Source organism: Pseudophryne corroboree, chromosome 6, assembly GCF_028390025.1.
Source record: "Pseudophryne corroboree isolate aPseCor3 chromosome 6, aPseCor3.hap2, whole genome shotgun sequence".
Lineage (NCBI taxonomy): Eukaryota > Metazoa > Chordata > Amphibia > Anura > Myobatrachidae > Pseudophryne > Pseudophryne corroboree.
In genome coordinates, this window is record NC_086449.1 from 496,752,490 (window position 1) to 496,773,838 (window position 21,349).

The following is a 21,349-nucleotide window of genomic DNA, read 5'->3' on the forward strand; positions in this document are numbered from 1 at the left end:
ACTCCAGGTCCTCCTTAGCCAGAGTATCAAATTTGTAAAATTTTACAAACGTGTTCTCCCCTGACCACGTAGCTGCTCGGCAAAGTTGTAATGCCGAGACCCCTCGGGCAGCCGCCCAAGATGAGCCCACCTTCCTTGTGGAGTGGGCCTTTACAGATTTAGGCTGTGGCAGGCCTGCCACAGAATGTGCAAGTTGGATTGTGCTACAGATCCAACGAGCAATCGTCTGCTTAGACGCAGGAGCACCCATCTTGTTGGGTGCATACAATATAAACAACGAGTCAGATTTTCTGACTCCAGCTGTCCTTGCAATATATATTTTTAATGCTCTGACAACGTCCAGTAACTTGGAGTCCTCCAAGTCACTTGTAGCCGCAGGCACTACAATAGGCTGGTTCAGATGAAATGCTGACACCACCTTAGGGAGAAAATGCGGACGAGTCCGCAGTTCTGCCCTGTCCGAATGGAAAATCAGATATGGGCTTTTGTAAGATAAAGCTGCCAGTTCTGACACTCTCCTGGCCGAAGCCAGGGCTAGTAACATGGTCACTTTCCATGTGAGATATTTTAAATCCACCTTTTTTAGTGGTTCAAACCAATGAGATTTTAGAAATTCCAAAACCACATTGAGATCCCACGGTGCCACTGGAGGCACCACAGGAGGCTGTATATGCAGCACTCCCTTAACAAAAGTCTGGACTTCAGGAACTGAAGCCAATTCTTTTTGAAAGAAAATCGACAGGGCCGAAATTTGAACCTTAATAGATCCCAATTTGAGACCCATAGACAATCCTGATTGCAGGAAATGTAGGAATCGACCCAGTTGAAATTCCTCCGTCGGAGCACTCCGATCCTCGCACCACGCAACATATCTTCGCCAAATGCGGTGATAGTGTTGCACGGTTACTTCCTTCCTTGCTTTAATCAAAGTAGGAATGACTTCTTCCGGCATGCCTTTTTCCTTTAGGATCCGGCGTTCAACCGCCATGCCGTCAAACGCAGCCGCGGTAAGTCTTGAAACAGACAGGGACCCTGCTGAAGCAAGTCCCTCCTTAGAGGTAGAGGCCACGGATCTTCCGTGATCATCTCTTGAAGTTCCGGGTACCAAGTCCTTCTTGGCCAATCCGGAACCACTAGTATCGTTCTTACGCCTCTTTGCCGTATAATTCTCAATACTTTTGGTATGAGAGGCAGAGGAGGAAACACATACACCGACTGGTACACCCAAGGCGTTACCAGCGCGTCCACAGCTATTGCCTGCGGATCTCTTGACCTGGCGCAATACCTGTCCAGTTTTTTGTTGAGGCGAGACGCCATCATGTCCACCATTGGTCTTTCCCAACGGGTTACCAGCATGTGGAAGACTTCCGGATGAAGTCCCCACTCTCCCGGGTGAAGGTCGTGTCTGCTGAGGAAGTCTGCTTCCCAGTTGTCCACTCCCGGGATGAACACTGCTGACAGTGCTATCACATGATTCTCTGCCCAGCGAAGAATCCTTGCAGCTTCTGCCATTGCACTCCTGCTTCTTGTGCCGCCCTGTCTGTTTACATGGGCGACTGCCGTGATGTTGTCCGACTGGATCAACACCGGTTTTCCTTGAAGCAGAGGTTCTGCCTGGCTTAGAGCATTGTAGATTGCTCTTAGTTCCAGAATGTTTATGTGAAGAGACGTTTCCAGGCTCGTCCACACTCCCTGGAAGTTTCTTCCTTGTGTGACTGCTCCCCAGCCTCTCAGGCTGGCGTCCGTGGTCACCAGGATCCAATCCTGTATGCCGAATCTGCGGCCCTCCAATAGATGAGCACTCTGCAACCACCACAGAAGAGATACCCTTGTCCTTGGAGACAGGGTTATCCGCTGGTGCATCTGAAGATGCGACCCTGACCATTTGTCCAACAGATCCCTCTGGAAAATTCGTGCATGGAATCTGCCGAATGGAATTGCTTCGTAAGAAGCCACCATTTTTCCCAGGACTCTTGTGCATTGATGTACAGACACCTTTCCTGGTTTTAGGAGGTTCCTGACAAGCTCGGATAACTCCTTGGCTTTTTCCTCCGGGAGAAAAACCTTTTTCTGAACCGTGTCCAGAATCATCCCTAGGAACAGCAGACGAGTTGTCGGCATTAACTGGGATTTTGGAATATTCAGAATCCAGCCGTGCTGTTTTAGCACTTCTTGAGACAGTGCTAATCCCCTCTCTAGCTGTTCTCTGGACCTTGCCCTTATTAGGAGATCGTCCAAGTATGGGATAATTAATACGCCTTTTCTTCGAAGAAGAATCATCATCTCGGCCATTACCTTTGTAAAGACCCGAGGTGCCGTGGACAATCCGAACGGCAGCGTCTGAAACTGATAGTGACAGTTTTGTACAACGAACCTGAGGTACCCCTGGTGTGAGGGGTAAATTGGAACGTGGAGGTACGCATCCTTGATGTCCAAGGACACCATAAAGTCCCCTTCTTCCAGGTTCGCTATCACTGCTCTGAGTGACTCCATTTTGAACTTGAACTTCTTTATGTACAGGTTCAAGGACTTCAGATTTAGAATAGGTCTTACCGAGCCGTCCGGCTTCGGTACCACAAATAGAGTGGAATAATACCCCTTTCCCTGTTGTAGAAGAGGTACCTTGACTATCACCTGCTGAGAGTACAGCTTGTGAATGGCTTCCAAAACCGTCTCCCTTTCGGAGGGGGACGTTGGTAAAGCAGACTTCAGGAAACGGCGAGGCGGATCTGTCTCTAGTTCCAACCTGTACCCCTGAGATATTATCTGCAGGATCCAGGGATCTACCTGCGAGTGAGCCCACTGCGCGCTGAAATTCTTGAGACAACCGCCCACCGCCCCCGAGTCCGCTTGAGAAGCCCCAGCGTCATGCTGAGGCTTTTGTAGAAGCGGGGGAGGGCTTCTGTTCCTGGGAAGGAGCTGCCTGTTGGTGTCTCTTCCCCCTTCCTCTGCCTCGTGGCAGATATGAATATCCCTTTGCTCTCTTGTTTTTAAAGGAACGAAAGGGCTGCGGTTGAAAAGTCGGTGTCTTTTTCTGTTGGGGAGTAGCTTGAGGTAAAAAGGTGGATTTCCCGGCTGTAGCCGTGGCCACCAAATCTGATAGACCGACTCCAAATAACTCCTACCCTTTATACGGCAAAACTTCCATATGCCGTTTTGAGTCCGCATCGCCTGACCACTGTCGCGTCCATAAACTTCTTCTGGCCGAAATGGACATAGCACTTACCCGTGATGCCAGTGTGCAGATATCCCTCTGTGCATCACGCATATAAAGAAATGCATCCTTTATTTGCTCTAAAGACAGTAAAACATTGTCCCTATCCAGGGTATCAATATTTTCAATCAGGGACTCTGACCAAGCTACTCCAGCACTGCACATCCAGGCTGTCGCTATAGCTGGTCGTAGTATAACACCTGTATGTGTGTATATACTTTTTTGGATATTTTCCATCCTCCTATCTGCTGGATCTTTAAGTGCGGCCGTCTCAGGAGAGGGTAACGCCACTTGTTTAGATAAGCGTGTGAGCGCCTTATCCACCCTAGGAGGTGTTTCCCAGCGCGCCCTAACCTCTGACGGGAAAGGGTATAAAGCTAATAACTTCTTTGAAATTAGCATCTTTTTATCGGGGGCAACCCACGCTTCATCACATACATCATTTAGTTCTTCTGATTCAGGAAAAACTATAGGTAGTTTTTTCACACCCCACATAATACCCTGTTTAGTGGTACCTGTAGTATCAGCTAAATGTAACGCCTCCTTCATTGCCAAAATCATATAACGTGTGGCCCTACTGGAAAATACGGTTGATTCGTCACCGTCGCCACTGGAATCAGTGCCTGTGTCTGGGTCTGTGTCGACCGACTGAGGCAAAGGGCGTTTTACAGCCCCTGACGGTGTTTGAGGCGCCTGGACAGGCACTAACTGATTGTCCGGCCGTCTCATGTCGTCAAACGACTGCTTTAGCGTGTTGACACTATCCCGTAATTCCATAAATAAAGGCATCCATTCTGGTGTCGACCCCCTAGGAGGTGACATCCCCATATTTGGCAATTGCTCCGCCTCCACACCAATATCGTCCTCATACATGTCGACACACACGTACCGACACACAGCAGACACACAGGGAATGCTCTTAACGAAGACAGGACCCCACTAGCCCTTTGGGGAGACAGAGGGAGAGTTTGCCAGCACACACCAAAAGCGCTATATATGACAGGGATAGCCTTATAATAAGTGCTCCCTGTATAGCTGCTTTTATAATATAATTTTTGCCACTATTTTGCCCCCCCCTCTCTTGTTTTACCCTGTTTCTGTAGTGCAGTGCAGGGGAGAGACCTGGGAGCCGTCCTGACCAGCGGAGCTGTGTAAGGAAAATGGCGCTGTGTGCTGAGGAGATAGGCCCCGCCCCTTTTCCGGCGGGCTCGTCTCCCGCTCTTTAGTGTATTCTGGCAGGGGTTAAATATCTCCATATAGCCCCCGGAGGCTATATGTGAGGTATTTTTTAGCCAAATAGGTTTTCATTTGCCTCCCAGGGCGCTCCCCTCCCAGCGCCCTGCACCCTCAGTGACTGCCGTGTGAAGTGTGCTGAGAGGAAAATGGCGCACAGCTGCAGTGCTGTGCGCTACCTTTAGAAGACTGAGGAGTCTTCTGCCGCCGATTCTGGACCTCTTCATGTTTCAGCATCTGCAAGGGGGCCGGCGGCGAGGCTCCGGTGACCATCCAGGCTGTACCTGTGATCGTCCCTCTGGAGCTGATGTCCAGTAGCCAAGAAGCCAATCCATCCTGCACGCAGGTGAGTTCACTTCTTCTCCCCTAAGTCCCTCGTTGCAGTGATCCTGTTGCCAGCAGGACTCACTGTAAAATAAAAAACCTAAGCTAAACTTTCTCTAAGCAGCTCTTTAGGAGAGCCACCTAGATTGCACCCTTCTCGGCCGGGCACAAAAATCTAACTGGCTTGGAGGAGGGTCATAGGGGGAGGAGCCAGTGCACACCACCTGATCGGAAAGCTTTACTTTTGTGCCCTGTCTCCTGCGGAGCCGCTATTCCCCATGGTCCTTTCAGGAACCCCAGCATCCACTAGGACGATAGAGAAACGAGTTTTATGGTAAGAACTTACCTTTGTTAAAACTCTTTCTGCGAGGTACACTGGGCTCCACAAGTTTGGACAATGGGGTGTAGAGTAGGATCTTGATCCGAGGCACCAACAGACTCAAAGCTTTGACTGTTCCCAGAATGCACAGCGCCGCCTCCTATATCACCCCGCCTCTCAGCACAGGAGCTCAGTTTTAGTTAACCAGCCCAATGCAGTAGCAGGAAAAGAGACGACAACGGTTAGTAGCCACATACACCACACTCTCACGACAAGAGCAGTGTCAGCGGCTAATGCCATATCAACCCAAAGAAGCTAAGTGCGTCAGGGTGGGTGCCTTGTGGAGCCCAGTGTACCTCGCAGAAATAGTTTTAACAAAGGTAAGTTTTTACCATAAAACTCGTTTTCTGCTGTGGGGTACACTGGGCTCCACAAGTCTGGACAATGGGGATGTCCTAAAGCAGTTCCTTATGGGAGGGGACGCACTGTAGCGGGCACAAGAACCCGGTGTCCAAAGGATGCATCCTGGGAAGAGGCAGTATCGAAGGCATAGAACCTTATGAACGTGGTCCCGGAGGACCACGTAGCCACCTTGCACAATTGATCAAGGGTCTCACCACGGTGGGCCGCCCAAGAAGGTCCAACAGACCGAGTAGAATGGACCGTTATGTGAGCAGGAGCTGACAGACCAGCCTTCCCATAAGCATGTGCAATCACCATTCTAATCCATCTGGCCAGGGTCTGCTTGTGAGTAGGCCAGCCATGTTTGTGAAATCCAAACAAAACAAAGAGAGAATCAGATTTTCGAATAGAAGCAGTTCTCTTCACATAGATACGGAGAGCCCATACCACATCCAAAGACAGCTCTTTGGGAGACAAATCAGGAGAGACAAAGGCTGGAACCACAATCTCCTGATTAAGGTGGAACGAAGAAACCACCTTAGGTAAATATCCGGGACGAGTCATAAGAACTGCCCGGTCACGGTGAAAAATCAGATATGGGGAACTACAAGACAAGGCACCCAAATCCGACACTCTTCTAGCAGAGGCAATAGCCAGCAAGAATACCACCTTAAGGGAAAGCCACTTAAGGTCAGCTGAACCAAGAGGTTCAAATGGAGGCTCCTGCAACGCCTCCAAAACCACCGACAAGTCCCAAGGAGCCACAGGCGGGACATAGGGAGGTTGGATACGCAACACACCCTGAGTGAAAGTATAAACATCAGGTAAAGTCGCAATTTTTCTCTGAAACCACACAGACAAGGCAGAAATATGAACCTTGAGGGAGGCCAGACGCAGGCCTAAATCTAGGCCCTGCTGCAGAAAAGCCAAAAGTTTGGCTGTACTAAACTTGGAAGCGTCATAATTGTTAGATGCGCACGAAAGTATGAATGCCAGACCCTATGATAAATCAGAGCAGAAGCCGGTTTCCGGGCCCGCAACATAGTTTTAATGACCTCTTCAGAAACAACCCTTAGCCCTCAAGACGGAAGCTTCTAGAGCCACGCCGTCAAAGATAGCCGGGCTAGGTCCTGGTAGACACAAGGGCCCTGAACGAGGAGGTCTGGGCGTTGTGGAAGTAGAAGTGGATGCCCTGACGATAGGCCTTGCAGGTCTGAGAACCAGTGCCGTCTGGGCCACGCCGGAGCTATGAGAAGCAGATTTCCTCTTTCTTGCTTGAACTTCCGAATTACCCTGGGCAGGAGTGACACCGGAGGGAACACGTACAGCAGCCGAAACCTCCACGGCACCGCCAGCGCATCCACGAATGCTGCTTGAGGATCCCTTGTCCTTGCTCCGAAGACCGGAACCTTGTGATTGTGTCGAGACGCCATCAGATCCACATCTGGAAGACCCCACCTTTCCACGAGGAGTTGAAACACTTCTGGATGGAGGCCCCACTCGCCGGCATGCACGTCCTGACGACTGAGAAAGTCCGCTTCCCAATTCAGGACTCCCGGAATGAATATTGCCGATATTGCTGGTAGATGGCGTTCTGCCCACTGTAGAATCCGTGAGGCTTCCTTCATTACCAAACGGCTTCGAGTGCCGCCTTGATATATGTAAGCCACTGTGGTGGCGTTGTCCGACTGTACTTGAACAGGACGGTTCTGAATTAAATGCTGGGCCAGGTTCAACGCATTGAAGACCGCCCGCAACTCCAGAATGTTGATCGAGAGGAGAGATTCCTCCTTGGTCCACCGACCCTGTAAGGAGTGCTGCTCTAGCACCGCGCCCCAACCTCTTAGACTGGCATCTGTTGTCAACAGGACCCAGTTGGTTATCCAGAAGGGATGGCCCCTGCACAATTGTTGATCCTGGAGCCACCAGAGCAGCGACAGACGGACCTCCGGAGTCAATGAGATCATTTGAGATCTGATCCGGTGAGGCAGGCTGTCCCAATTGGCTAGAATCAGCTTCTGGGGGGGGCGAGAATGGAATTGAGCATACTCCACCATGTCGAATGGTGACACCATGAGGCCCAGCACCTGCATCGCCGAATGTATCGACACTTGCGGACGAGAAAGGAAGCAACAAATCCTGTCCTGAAGCTTCAGGACTTTCTCCTGAGACAAGAACAACCTCTGGTTGTGAGTGTCCAACAGCGCTCCCAGGTGCACCATGCTCTGAGCAGGGACCAGGGAGGATTTCTTCCAGTTGATGAACCACCCGTGGGCTTGTAGAAACTGGACCGTCATATCCAGATGACACAGGAGAAGATCTGGGGAATTTGCCAGGATTAACAAGTCGTCCAGATACGGCAGTATCCTGACCCCTTGACGGCGGAGTAACACCGTCATCACCGCCATAACTTTGGTGAAGACTCGCGGAGCCGTTGTTAAACCAAAAGGTAACGCCCGAAACTGGTAATGTAGGTTTCCAATAGCGAACCTCAGGCATTGTTGATGTGACACTGCTATAGGAATATGCAGGTAAGCATCCTGTATGTCCAGGGAGACCATGTAGTCCCCAGGTTCCAAGGCCAGAACTATAGAGCGAAGGGTTTCCATACGGAACTTGGAAACCTTCACAAACCTGTTCAGTGCCTTGAGGTTGAGAATGGGCCGGGAGGACCCATTCGGTTTCGGGACTAGAAACAGCGGAGAATAGTACCCCCGGCCCCTCTGAGCAAGAGGCACCTGTACTACGACTCCTGTATCCAGGAGGGTCTGTACCACCAAATGCAGAGTGTTTGCCTTTGTCTGGTCCGACGGGACGTCTGTCTGGCAAACTCGATGAGGGGGTCGGTTTTTGAAGGCTATGGCGTAACCTCGAGTGACGACTTCCCGTACCCAGGCATCTGAAGTGGTCTTTAACCATTCCTGGGTATACCCTAGAAGCCGATACCCCAGGGGGAGGACCGCCCCGTCATGCGGCAGGCTTATCGGTCTTGGCAGCTGGCTGACGGGCAGTCCAGGCTCTTTTGGGCTTCGGCTTACCAGGTTTGGAAGTGCGGGCCTGCTTATGGTACGCCTGACCTTTTGCTTTACCTGAAGGACGAAAGGGGCGAAAGGACGTGCCTTTGGCCTTCGACACAGAAGGAGCTGTATTAGGCAGACAGGCAGTTTTGGCAGTAGCCAAGTCAGCCACTATATTATTTAAGTCCTCCCCAAACAGAATATCTCCCTTGAAAGGGAGTACCTCCAGGGTTTTTCTAGAGTCCAGATCCACAGACCAGGATCTCAGCCACAATATCTTGCGAGCCAGGACTGATGTAGAAGAGGCCTTGGCTGCTAGGATACCGGCATCAGAAGCCGCCTCTTTAATATATCGAGAAGCTGTGACAATATATGACAAGCATTGTCTAGCATGGTCAGAGGAGATTTCAGCTTCTAACTCCAAGGCCCATGCTTCAATAGCCTCTGCAGCCCATGTAGCTGCAATAGTGGGCCTTTGTGCAGCACCCGTGAGGGTGTAAATCGCTTTCAGACAACCCTCTACACGATTATCCGTAGGCTCTTTTAGAGACGTGACGGTAGTGACAGGTAGAGCTGAGGAAACCACCATCCTAGCCACATGTGAGTCTACTGGAGGAGGCGTTTCCCAATTCTTAGACAGCTCTGGCGCGAGGGGATAGCGAGCCAGCATCTTCTTTTGAGGCACAAACTTCGTACCCGGGCTTTCCCAGGGTTCCTGACGTATATCTACTAGGTGGTCAGAGTACGGTAAAACCTGTTTAACCACCTTCTGACGCTTGAACCTATCTGGTTTCTTAGGAGGAACGGATGGCTCGGGATCATCCGTAATCTGCAGAATTAACTTAATAGCCTCCAAAAGATCAGGAACATCCACATGTGAACTACCCTCCCCATCAGCCGTATCTGAGTCAGAACCTGTGGGGTCAGTGTATGTGCTGTCTTCATCAGACGAGGTGTCAGTGACAGCAGCGGATTGTGAGGAGACAAGCGCTCGCTTAGAAGCCCTCTTGGACTTAGGCGAGCGTTGGTCAGACTTTTTAGTAGTCAAGGACTGGTTCAACTTCTTTAATTGAGCAGATAAATCATCCGCTCATGGCGGGTTAGCTGCAGGGACCACATACGGTTGTACCGGCATTGGGGGTCCCATACGGGGTGTTAGTTTGTGAACTAGCGTATGCAGAAGCGTGGAAAAAGCGGCCCACGGAGGGTCAGTATGTGCCTCCGTTGCCACAGTCCCACTGGGGGCAAAGAGCCCCCAGAACCAGAACCCACAGCTGCTATATTCTCCTCATATAGGTCTGTGGCTTCAGCAACACCGACAGTGTGTTCAGCCCCAGAACCGTTACCCTCAGAAGCAGACATGATATAACTTGCAGTATGAGGTAACACAGTACAATTATTAGCAGCACTATATCTCTAAACCCAAACCCCTGCGCAGTGTAGTCAGCACCAGCAGAGATAAAGGAGAGATATGGTGACTAGATCACAGAGAAAAATACGTAATACAGTATATCTTTGTGAAAATCCTATATTAAATAACACCTGACGCACCAAGCCCCGTCAGGTTATAGAATATAGGGATAGCAAGTTGAGTGAAAGACACGAAATGGACACCACTCAGCTATCAAATGCACATACAATAGTCACAATTTGTACAATGCAGAGGTTATTAATGACAATAATACTGCACTGGACTAGCTTGTATAGCTAAATAGTCAAGAGATATAACACTACACAGTAAGAACTGGATGTATATCACAGGGTAATTGTACTATAAAACCCTGACTAAGTGCACTCTTTCTTAACTATCGCTGACTAAAAATAAGATTTTAAACCTACCGGTAAATCTTTTTCTCCTAGTCCGTAGAGGATGCTGGGGACTCCGTAAGGACCATGGGGTATAGACGGGCTCCGCAGGAGACATGGGCACTATAAAGAACTTTTAGTATGGGTGTGCACTGGCTCCTCCCTCTATGCCCCTCCTCCAGACCTCAGTTAGAGAAACTGTGCCCAGAGGAGATGGACAATATGAGGAAAGGATTTTGTAATCTTAGGGCAAGATTCATACCAGCCCACACCAACCACACCGTATAACCTGGAATATACGCAACCAGTTAACAGTATGAACAAAAACAGCATCAGTCAACGACCGATCTCAACTGTAACATAACCCTTATGTAAGCAACAACTATATACAAGTCTTGCAGATTTAGTCCGCACTGGGACGGGCGCCCAGCATCCTCTACGGACTAGGAGAAAAAGATTTACCGGTAGGTTTAAAATCTTATTTTCTCTTACGTCCTAGAAGATGCTGGGGATTCCATAAGGACCATGGGGTTTATACCAAAGCTCCAAACCGGGCGGGAGAGTGCGGATGACTCTGCAGCAACGATTGAGCAAACGCGAGGTCCTCATCAGCCAGGGTATCAAACTTGTAGAATTTTGCAAAAGTGTTTGAACCCGACCAAGTAGCTGCTCGGCACAACTGTAAAGCCGAGACGCCTCGGGCAGCCGCCCAAGAAGAGCCCACCTTCCTAGTGGAATGGGCCTTTACCAAATTTGGTAACGGCAATCCAGTCGTAGAATGAGCCTGCTGAATCGTGTGATAGATCCAGCGAGCAATAGTCTGCTTAGAAGCAGGCGGCCCACCCTGTTTGCTGCATACAGGACAAACAGAGCCTCTGTCTTCCTAACCCTAGCCATCCTGGCTACATAGATTTTTAAGTCCCTGACTACATCCAGGGACTTGGAGTCCCCCAAGTCACTCGTAGCCACAGGTACCACAATAGGTTGGTTCATATGAAATTAAGAAACCACCTTAGGCACAAATTGAGGACGAGTCCTCAATTCCGCTCTATCCACATGAAAAATCAAGTAGGGGCTCTTGTAAGAAAAGGCCGCCAACTCTGACACCCGCCTTGCAGATGCCAAGTCTAATAACATGACTACCTTCCAGGTGAGAAATTTTAGTTCAACCGTTTGAAGGGGTTCAAACCAGTGTGATTTAAGGAACTGTAACACCACGTTAAGGTCCCATGGTGCCACAAAAGGAGGCTGGATGTGCAGCACTCCCTTTACAAAAGTCTGGACTTCTGGGAAAGAAGCCAATTCCTTCTGAAAGAATATAGACAGGGCTGAAATCTGTACCTTAATGGAGCCTAACTTTAGGCCCATATCCACTCCTGTCTGTAGGAAGTGGAGAAAATGGCCCAGATGGAAATCTTCCATAGGAGCATTCTTGGTTTCACACCAAGATACATACTTCCTCCAGATACAGTGATAATGCTTCGCCGTTACCTCCTTCCTAGCCTTTATCAGAGTAGGGATAACTTCCTCCGGAATACCTTTCTCAGCTAGGATTCGGTGTTCAACCGCCATGCCGTCCAACGCAACCACGGTAAGTCTTGGAACATGCAAGGCCCCTGCTGCAACAGGTCTTCCCTGAGAGGAAGAGGCCACGGATCTTCTGTGAGCATCTCCTGAAGATCCGAATACCAGGCCCTTCGAGGCCAATCTGGAACAATGAGTATTGTCTGTACTCTTTTTCGTCTTATGATTCTCAGCACTTTTGAGATGAGAGGCAAAGGAGGGAACACATAGACCGACTGAAACACCCATGGTGTCATTAGGGCGTCTACCGCTACTGCCTGAGGGTCCCTTGACTTGGCACAATACCTCCGAAGCTTTTTGTTGAGGCGTGACGCCATCATGTCTATTTGAGGAAGTCCCCAAAGACTTGTTATCTCTGCAAAGACCTCTTGATGAAGTCCCCTCTCTCCTGGATGGAGATCGTGTCTGCTGAGGAAGTCTGCTTCCCAGTTGTCCACTCCCGGTATGAAGACTGCTGACAGAACGCTTACGTGATTTTCCGCCCAGCAGAGAATTCTGGTGGCTTCCGCCATTGCCACTCTGCTCCTTGTCCCGCCTTGGCGGTTTACATGAGCCACGACTGTGACGTTGTCTGATTGAATCAGAACTGGTAGGTCGCGAAGAGATACTCCGCTTGTCGTAGTATATGGCCCTCAATTCCAGCACGTTGATGTGTAGACAAGCCTCCTGGCTTGACCATAGACCCTGAAAATGTCTTCCTTTTGTGACTGCTCCCCATCCTCAGAGGCTCGCGTCCGTGGTCACCAGAACCCAGTTTGGAATGCCAAACCTGCGACCCTCTAGAAGGTGAGCACTCTGCAGCCACCACAGGAGAGACACCCTGGCCCTGGGGGACAGGCTTATCTTTTGATGTAGTTGCAGATGGGACCCTGACCACTTGTCCAGAAGGTCCCACTGAGACGTCCTCGCATGGAACCTGCCGAAGGGGATGGCCTCGTAGGCTGCCACCATTTTTCCCAGAACTCGAGTGCATTGATGAACAGACACTCTTTTTGGTTTTAGCAGGTCCCTGACCATGTTCTGGAGATCCTGGGCTTTTTCCATTGGTTGAAAAACCCTCTTCTGTTCCGTGTCCAGAATCATGCCTAGGAATGATAGTCGAGTCGTTGGAATCAACTGTGACTTTGGCAGATTGAGAATCCAACCGTGTTGTTGTAACACTCTCAGGGAGAGCGACACGCTTTTCAGCAATTGATCTCTCGATCTCGCCTTTATCAGGAGATCGTCCAAGTACGGGATAATTGTGACTCCCTGCCTGCGCAGGAGCACCATCATTTCCGCCATCACTTTGGTGAAAATCCTCAGGGCCGTGGAAAGCCCAAACGGCAACGTCTGAAACTGGTAATGACAGTCCTGTACCGCGAACCCCAGGTACTCCTGATGAGGAGGAAATATGGGGACATGAAGATAGGCATCCTTCACGTCCAGCGACACCATAAAATCTCCTCCTTCCAGACTGGATATCACAGCCCGGAGTGATTCCATCTTGAATTTGAACTTTTTCAAGTACAGGTTTAGGGATTTCAGATTTAAAATGGGTCTGACCGAACCATCCGGCTTCGGGACCACAAACAGGGTCGAATAGTACCCTTTTCCCTGTTGGACCAGGGGAACCTTGACAATCACTTGCTGTTGACTTGCATCTAATACTACTTCCCTCTCCGGGGAAGAGGCTGGCAAGGCCGACTTGAAAAATCGGCGAGGGGCCACCTCTTCGAACTCCAGTCTGTAACCTTGGGATACAATTTCCAACGCCCAAGGATCCACGTCTGACAGAACCCAGACCTGGCTGAAGAGTCGAAGACGTGCCCCCATCGGCGCGGACTCCCTCACTGGAGCCCCAGCGTCATGCGGTGGATTTAGCAGAAGCCGGGGAGGACTTCTGCTCCTGGGAACTAGCCGAAGCAGGTCTTCTCTTACCTCTACCTTTACCTCTGGCGAGGAAAGAGGAGCCCCGACCTCTTCTGGACTTATGCGACCGAAAGGACTGCATCTGATATTGTGGAGTTTTCTTTTGCTGTGGGGGAACAAAAGGCAAAAATGTAGATTTACCCGCGGTAGCTGTGGAAACCAGGTCCGCGAGACCATCACCAAACAAAACTTCACCCTTGTAAGGTAAAACCTCCATATGCTTCTTTGAGTCTGCATCACCCGACCATTGGCGGGTCCACAGAGCTCGTCTCGACGAAACTGCCATGGCGTTGGCTCTGGAACCAAGCAGCCCCACGTCTCTTTGAGCGTCTCTCATATATAAGACTGCGTCTTTAATGTGACCTAAAGTCAGTAAAATGGTATCCTTGTCCAGGGTATCAATGTCAGTTAATAAGGTATCTGTCCACGCTGCCACTGCGCTACAAACCCATGCCGATGCTATTGCCGGCCTGAGCAAAGCACCCGTATGTATATAAGTAGATTTTAAGGTAGTTTCCTGTCTACGATCCGCAGGATCCTTGAGGGCTGCGGTGTCTGGAGACGGTAGCGCCACCTTCTTGGACAGACGCGTTAAAGCCTTGTCCACCCTGGGCGAGGATTCCCACCGTACCCTGTCCTTTGCAGGGAAAGGATACGCCATAAGGATCCTCTTGGGAATGTGCAGTTTTTTGTCTGGAGTTTCCCAAGCTTTTTCAAATAATTAGTTCAGTTCATGAGATGGAGGAAAAGTTACCTCCGGTTTCTTTTCCTTATACATGCGCACCCTCGTGTCAGGGACAGAGGCTGTGATATGCAAAACATCTTTTATTGCCATAATCATATAATGAATACTTTTGCCCACCTTTGGGTGTAACCTTGCCTCATCATAGTCGACACTGGAGTCAGAATCCGTGTCGGTATCAATGTCTGCTATTTGGGATAAGGGACGCTTTTGAGACCCTGACGGCCCTGTGACCCAGTCAAATCCGTGGATTGACTCCCTGCTGTTTCCCTGGACTCAGCTTTGTCCATTCTCTTATGTAATAAGGTCACATTTGCATTTAAAATATTCCACATATCATACCAATCATGAGTCGGCGTTGCCGACGGAGACACCACAATCATCTGCTCCACCTCCTCCTTGGATCTGCTCCATCCAATCATCTGCTCCACCTCCTCCTTCCGCTTCAGACATGCCGACACACCTATAAGGGGACAGTTCCCCAACAAGGCCCTTTGGAGAGACAGAGAGAGAGTATGCCAGCACACACCCAGCGCCAACTGACACTGGAACCAATTCCCAGATAAAGCGCTTTTATATATATTAACTGTGATATACACTCACTGCGCCTACATGTGCCCCCCCCCCCCCTCTTTTTCAGCCCTGTATCACCGTTCAGTAGGGGAGAGTCCAGGGAGCCAGCTTCTCTGCAGCTCACTGTGGAGAAAATGGCGCTGGTTAGTGCTGTGAGACCAAGCTCCGCCCCCTCAGCGGCGAACTTTGGTCCCGCTCAAATGTACAAATAATGGCGGGGAATGTATATATGTACTGCCTCCGCAGCCCATATATTAAAAATGCCAGTCCAGAGGTTTATATTGCTGCCCAGGGCGCCCCCCCTGCGCCCTGCACCCATCAGTGCCTGTCAGTGTGTGTAATGTGTGGGAGCAATGGCGCGCAGCGGCTTACCTTAGGGAAGATCTGAAGTCTTCTGCCGCCTTTGAAGTCTTCTTTCTTCTTATACTCACCCGGCTTCTATCTTCCGGCTCTGCGAGGAGGACGGCGGCGCAGCTCTGGGACGAACGGCGGGGGGAGACCTGCGTTCCGATCCCTCTGGAGCTAATGGTGTCCAGTAGCCTAAGAAGCAGAGCCTATCACTTAAGTAGGTCTGCTTCTCTCTCCTCAGTCCCACGATGCAGGGAGCCTGTTGCCAGCAGTGCTCCCTGAAAATAAAAAACCTAACAAAATTCTTTTATCAGAGAAACTCAGTAGAGCTACCCTGTAGTGCACCCATTCTCCTCTGGGCACAGAATCTAACTGAGGTCTGGAGGAGGGGCATAGAGGGCCAGTGCACACCCATACTAAAAGTTCTTTATAGTGCCCATGTCTCCTGCGGAGCCCGTCTATACCCCATGGTCCTTACGAAGTCCCCAGCATCCTCTAGGACGTAAGAGAAAAGGCAGGTAGAATACTTAAGTGTCATGTAAAGGCACAGCGCTGACAACCAGGCGGCTTTACATAGGAGGATTTGCCCAAGCAGTCCCAGGAACAGTGAGCTGAGGATTAATGGCGCCGCAGACACTGACAGGGAGTGAAGAAAAGACAGAGATGCAGCTCCAGGGAAATGGCGCCCTGGGGCTGGGGGAGGGGCTTCAGGTCTAAGCCTTATCCCCCTTGCTGGCAAAACCATCGGGTACTGTGGGCGATATTAAAATCGGTTTTAAGAGAAAACCTGACCTGCGCCCATGCCCTGGTGATCTAGTGGGATCGCCTGTACTGCCACAGTGTCCACCGCCAGCGCGCGCGGCCCGCCTCCCACTGACTGCGCCGGATCGCGATAAAGACCGGGTCCCGCGAGCGGGACCCACTTACCACCTCCCGAAGCGCGGCCACACGATCCTAGAGAGCCCCAGCCGTGTGTGCCTAACGTGAAGTAAACCGGAGCCTCCGCTGTAGGTACCTGGCAACCAGGGCTCGGGAGTGTACAGCGCCGCTGGGGAGAGCTGGAGCTGCAGCAGTGAATGTCTTCTGACATCTACCACCGCTGCTGCCCTGAAGTCTTCACTTTTTCTTCAGAAAAAAGCTTTTCTTAGGGCTGCCTGGAGCAGCCCCTCTGTTATGTGCCTGCTTACTGCAGCACCAACTTACAAAACTGAGCTCCTGTGCTGGGAGGCGGGGTGATAGAGGAGGCGGCGCTGTGCATTCTGGGAACAGTCAAAGCTTTGAGTCTGTTGGTGCCTCGGATCAAGATCCTACTCTACACTCTATTGTCCAGACTTGTGGAGCCCAGTGTACCCCGCAGCAGAAATGACCCAGGTCGCGTTACCCGTGAATCTGGCCCTGGTAACTACCAGGGTCGAACTCGTCACCAGCCGGGCTAGCCTGCTGTGTGAATGGTGTGACCTGGGTCACACTAAAAGCATACAAAGAGCCAGATCACCGGTGCTTGGAGATGAGGGTTTTAACACTTGGGTCAATACTCATTGCATTGTTTGTCCAGGTGAACAGTTAATGTACTGTAAGGAATAAGTCTATGGGGGTATCCAATTAGCTGCCAAGAAACATTAAGAGCTAAAAAAAATTTGCCCTGAAATTCTCATGAAAACACACAGGTTCAGTGAAACCTGCATTTTTTTTATGTCTGCAGTCCCATTTTCACCTGAGGCAAGTGAAACAAATTCCCTGATAATCTGCGCCTCTCGCCGGCTTATCTGGGATAATTGGATAACCCCCGGCGAGACCTATATGTTTAAATATGCACAAGGCTTTAACCAAACTGTTGGATTTGTGCTTATACACCCAATCACTCTGAAAACGAAAACATTTCCAATACTTGTATACTATATGAGTCCAATAAACCTTTCTTCACCACTGTATTAAAAAAATCACTACTTAAATTATGTATTGATTTATTTATTATATATCTTTCCATTTGTGGATGTTAAAAAAAAAAGAAACTTTTTATATTGGTTTAACGTAAACAAACTTAATTAGTCTGGTACAGTCTGCACATCTCTACTCTCTGCACTGACAAATTAAACATACACCTGACATTTAAAGCATAATATAACAACCAAAATAAAAAAAACAGCATAATACAGCAAAAATGAAAATAAAACAAATATTTCTTTATATAATATTATGATGAAAGCGTGTATAATATAGTATATGTACAATGTACTGGTGTTGCTGGACACACCACTAGATTTTTAAAGTAGGCATGCATTCTTTAGTCGAATGGGTAAATAATGTATATATGTTGATTGCTTAACTTGAAACCAAGCAATGCATTTACGTGTAAAACAATAGTTCTTTCTCAGTTTCCCACTCGGATATTAGTTACTTCACGTCTATTATTCAAATATTGATTCAGAGAAATATATCAGGCCAGTGTACTATTTGAGGAAGCATTCAATGTCAACAGACTGCTATGTGAGTAAAATACACTAACATCCCGGAAGGAGCATACTGACAAAGGAATATACATGACATGTTGCAATAATGAACCATCTTAGCTCAATTTACAGTAGATCTATTGTTTAATTATTTATATATATATATATATATATATATATATATATATATACAGTGTATGTATATATATATATATATATATATATATAGAGAGAGAGAGAGAGAGAGAGAGAGACAGTAGGTGTCATAGATGGTTTATTATTCATGTATGGCTCGTAAGTGCAGTCAGCATCTGCAACATTCTACTTATATGCATATGCACAGGTATATTGTTATATATATATATATATATATATATATATATATAGAGAGAGAGAGAGAGAAATTAGTGCTGCAGTATGTAGCAATACTGATGTTACAGTGGGGCATTTTATAACTGGCACAATCGTAGGTTTTGTAAGTGGATACAATCTTTGATTTTCCAATTTTCAGTTATGTGACTAGTTTAACTGGAGGGTAAACTCGGCCTATTGTAAGCCTTGGCCTGGGGCAGGTTAAAATGATGGCATTAACCAGCACAAATAATGTGCATGATGAAGTTATGTGTATCATTTATAATATTTTAGAGAGATGTTTAAAAAGGTATTGCATTTGTCTGGTATTTGTATCAGGCTGTACATTAGTCAGTGAGCAGGTAACTACCTAAAAAAGCCTTATATAGCACAATTATTAAGTGAAACAATACTATATACAGCAGGTGTGTACTCATATATCATTGCTGCAGTCATGCCAAACAGCCCCTCTCAGTGCACCATGGGGGTGATTCCGAGTTGTTCGCTCGCAAGCTGCTTTTAGCAGCATTGCACACGCTAAGCCGCCGCCTACTGGGAGTGAATCTTAGCTTATCAAAATTGCGAACGAAAGATTCGCAATATTGCGAAAAGACTTCTCTTTGCAGTTTCTGAGTAGCTCGAGACTTACTCTTCCAGTGCGATCAGTTCAGTGCTTGTCGTTCCTGGTTTGACGTCACAAACACACCCAGCGCTCGCCCAGACACTCCTCCCGCTCGCCCAGACACTCCTCCCTTTCTCCAGCCACTCCCGCGTTTTTCCCAGAAACGGTAGCGTTTTTTCACACACTCCCATAAAACGGCCAGTTTCCACCCAGAAACACCCACTTCCTGTCAATCACACTCCGATCTCCAGAACGAAGAAAAAACCTTGTAATGCCGTGAGTAAAATACCAATCTTCATAGCAAATTTACTTGGCGCAGTCGCAGTGCGAACATTGCGCATGCGCAATAAGCGGAAAATCGCTGCGATGCGAAGAAAATTACCAAGCGAACAACTCGGAATGACCACCCATGTCCCATAAGACCTTAGTGTTGAGCATCTTTTTTGCATCTGTTTTTGACGAAAGTTCTGTTCTGGTCCGTATACTGACTCAGTCACACACAATATACAAGTGTCATATATCAAATGAATCAGCACAGTTTCCTCATCTGAGATGCATTTTTGGCAAAAATGCCCGACGCTAGCAGAGTTGCACGGTACCTGGTGGCTCACTTGCACCAGGCATCTCGCACTGCGTGGCTTATTGAGCTGGGATGTATAAGGACACATCTGTATGCTGTAAAATCTGGCATGCATATTTATAATCTAACTATTCATATGCCCAAGTGATTCTTTGCTAAGCGGACTTGTTGTAATATCTGTAACAACCACAACAAACTCTGCAGGTAGTGGTTCTAACTAAAACTGCATATTACTTTATGAAATAATGCAAAACACTTACATTATCTGTTATCAATAATTTGGAAATAATATACATTTGTCAAGTACTTACACAAATAAAATGATTCCTGTGTTTGCCAAAGCGTAAGCCAAGCCCAGAATCCCGCTTCCCATAATAGCATTGCTCAAGTTAAAGACAGACATTCCAATAGACGTCATGCCCGGACTCTGTAGATAGTAAATGCTTGCAGTGAATAAAAATGAATTACATTTAAAAATAAGAATTTACTTACCGATAATTCTATTTCTCGTAGTCCGTAGTGGATGCTGGGAACTCCGTAAGGACCATGGGGAATAGCGGCTCCGCAGGAGACAGGGCACATCTAAAGAAAGCTTTAGGATCACCTGGTGTGCACTGGCTCCTCCCCCTATGACCCTCCTCCAAGCCTCAGTTAGGATACTGTGCCCGGACGAGCGTACACAATAAGGAAGGATTTTGAATCCCGGGTAAGACTCATACCAGCCACACCACTCACACTGTACAACTTGTGATCTGAACCCAGTTAACAGCATGATAATAGAGAAGCCTCTCGAAAAGATGGCTCACTACAACAATAACCCGAATTTTTTGGTAACAATAATTATGTACCAGTATTGCAGACAATCCGCACTTGGGATGGGCGCCCAGCATCCACTACGGACTACGAGAAATAGAATTATCGGTAAGTAAATTCTTATTTTCTCTGACGTCCTAGTGGATGCTGGGAACTCCGTAAGGACCATGGGGATTATACCAAAGCTCCCAAACGGGCGGGAGAGTGCGGATGACTCTGCAGCCCCCAATGAGAGAACTCCCGGTCCTCCTCAGCCAGGGTATCAATTTTGTAGAATTTTACAAACGTATTTGCTCCTGACCAAGTAACTGCTCGGCAAAGTTGTAAAGCCGAGACCCCTCGGGCAGCTGCCCAAGATGAGCCCACCTTCCTTGTGGAGTGGGCATTTACAGATTTTTGGCTGTGGCAGGCCTGCCACAGAATGTGCAAGCTGAATTGTACTACAAATCCAACGAGCAATAGTCTGCTTAGAAGCAGGAGCACCCAGCTAGTTGGGTGCATAGAGGATAAACAGCGAGTCAGATTTCCTGACTCCAGCCGTCCTGGAAACATATATTTTCCGGGTCCTGACAACGTCTAGCAACTTGGAGTCCTCCAAGTCCCTAGTAGCCGCAGGCACCACAATAGGTTTGGTTCAGGTGAACGCTGAAACCACCTTAGGGAGAAACTGAGGACGAGTCCTCAATTCCGCCCTGTCCGAATGGAAAATCAGATAAGGGCTGTTACAGGATAAAGCCACCAATTCTGACACGCGCCTGGCCCAGGCCAGAGCCAACAGCATGACCACTTTTTCTGTGAGATATTTTAACTCCACAGATTTAAGTGTGTCAAACCAATGTGACTTTTGGAACCCAAAAACCACCTGGAGATCCCAAAAGTGCCACTAAAGGCACAAAAGGAGGCTGTATATGCAGTACCCCTTTAACAAATGTCTGAACTTCAGGGACTGAAGCTAGTTCTTTTTTGGAAGAAAATTGACAGAGCCGAAATTTGAACCTTAATGGACCCCAATTTCAGGCCCATAGATACTCCTGTTTGCAGGAAATGTAGGAATCGACCC

General features: G+C 48.5%; 1 protein-coding gene across 1 annotated transcript in view; it reads right to left on the reverse strand.

The window, feature by feature from the left end:
- SLC38A1 (solute carrier family 38 member 1) overlaps positions 1–21,349 on the reverse strand; it is a 163,813-nt gene that overhangs the window by 102,380 nt on the left and 40,084 nt on the right. Inside the window, exon 4 of the mRNA XM_063927356.1 lies at positions 19,788–19,903. Coding sequence (XP_063783426.1) covers positions 19,788–19,903 — 116 coding nt within the window. The remainder of the gene's footprint in view (positions 1–19,787; positions 19,904–21,349) is intronic.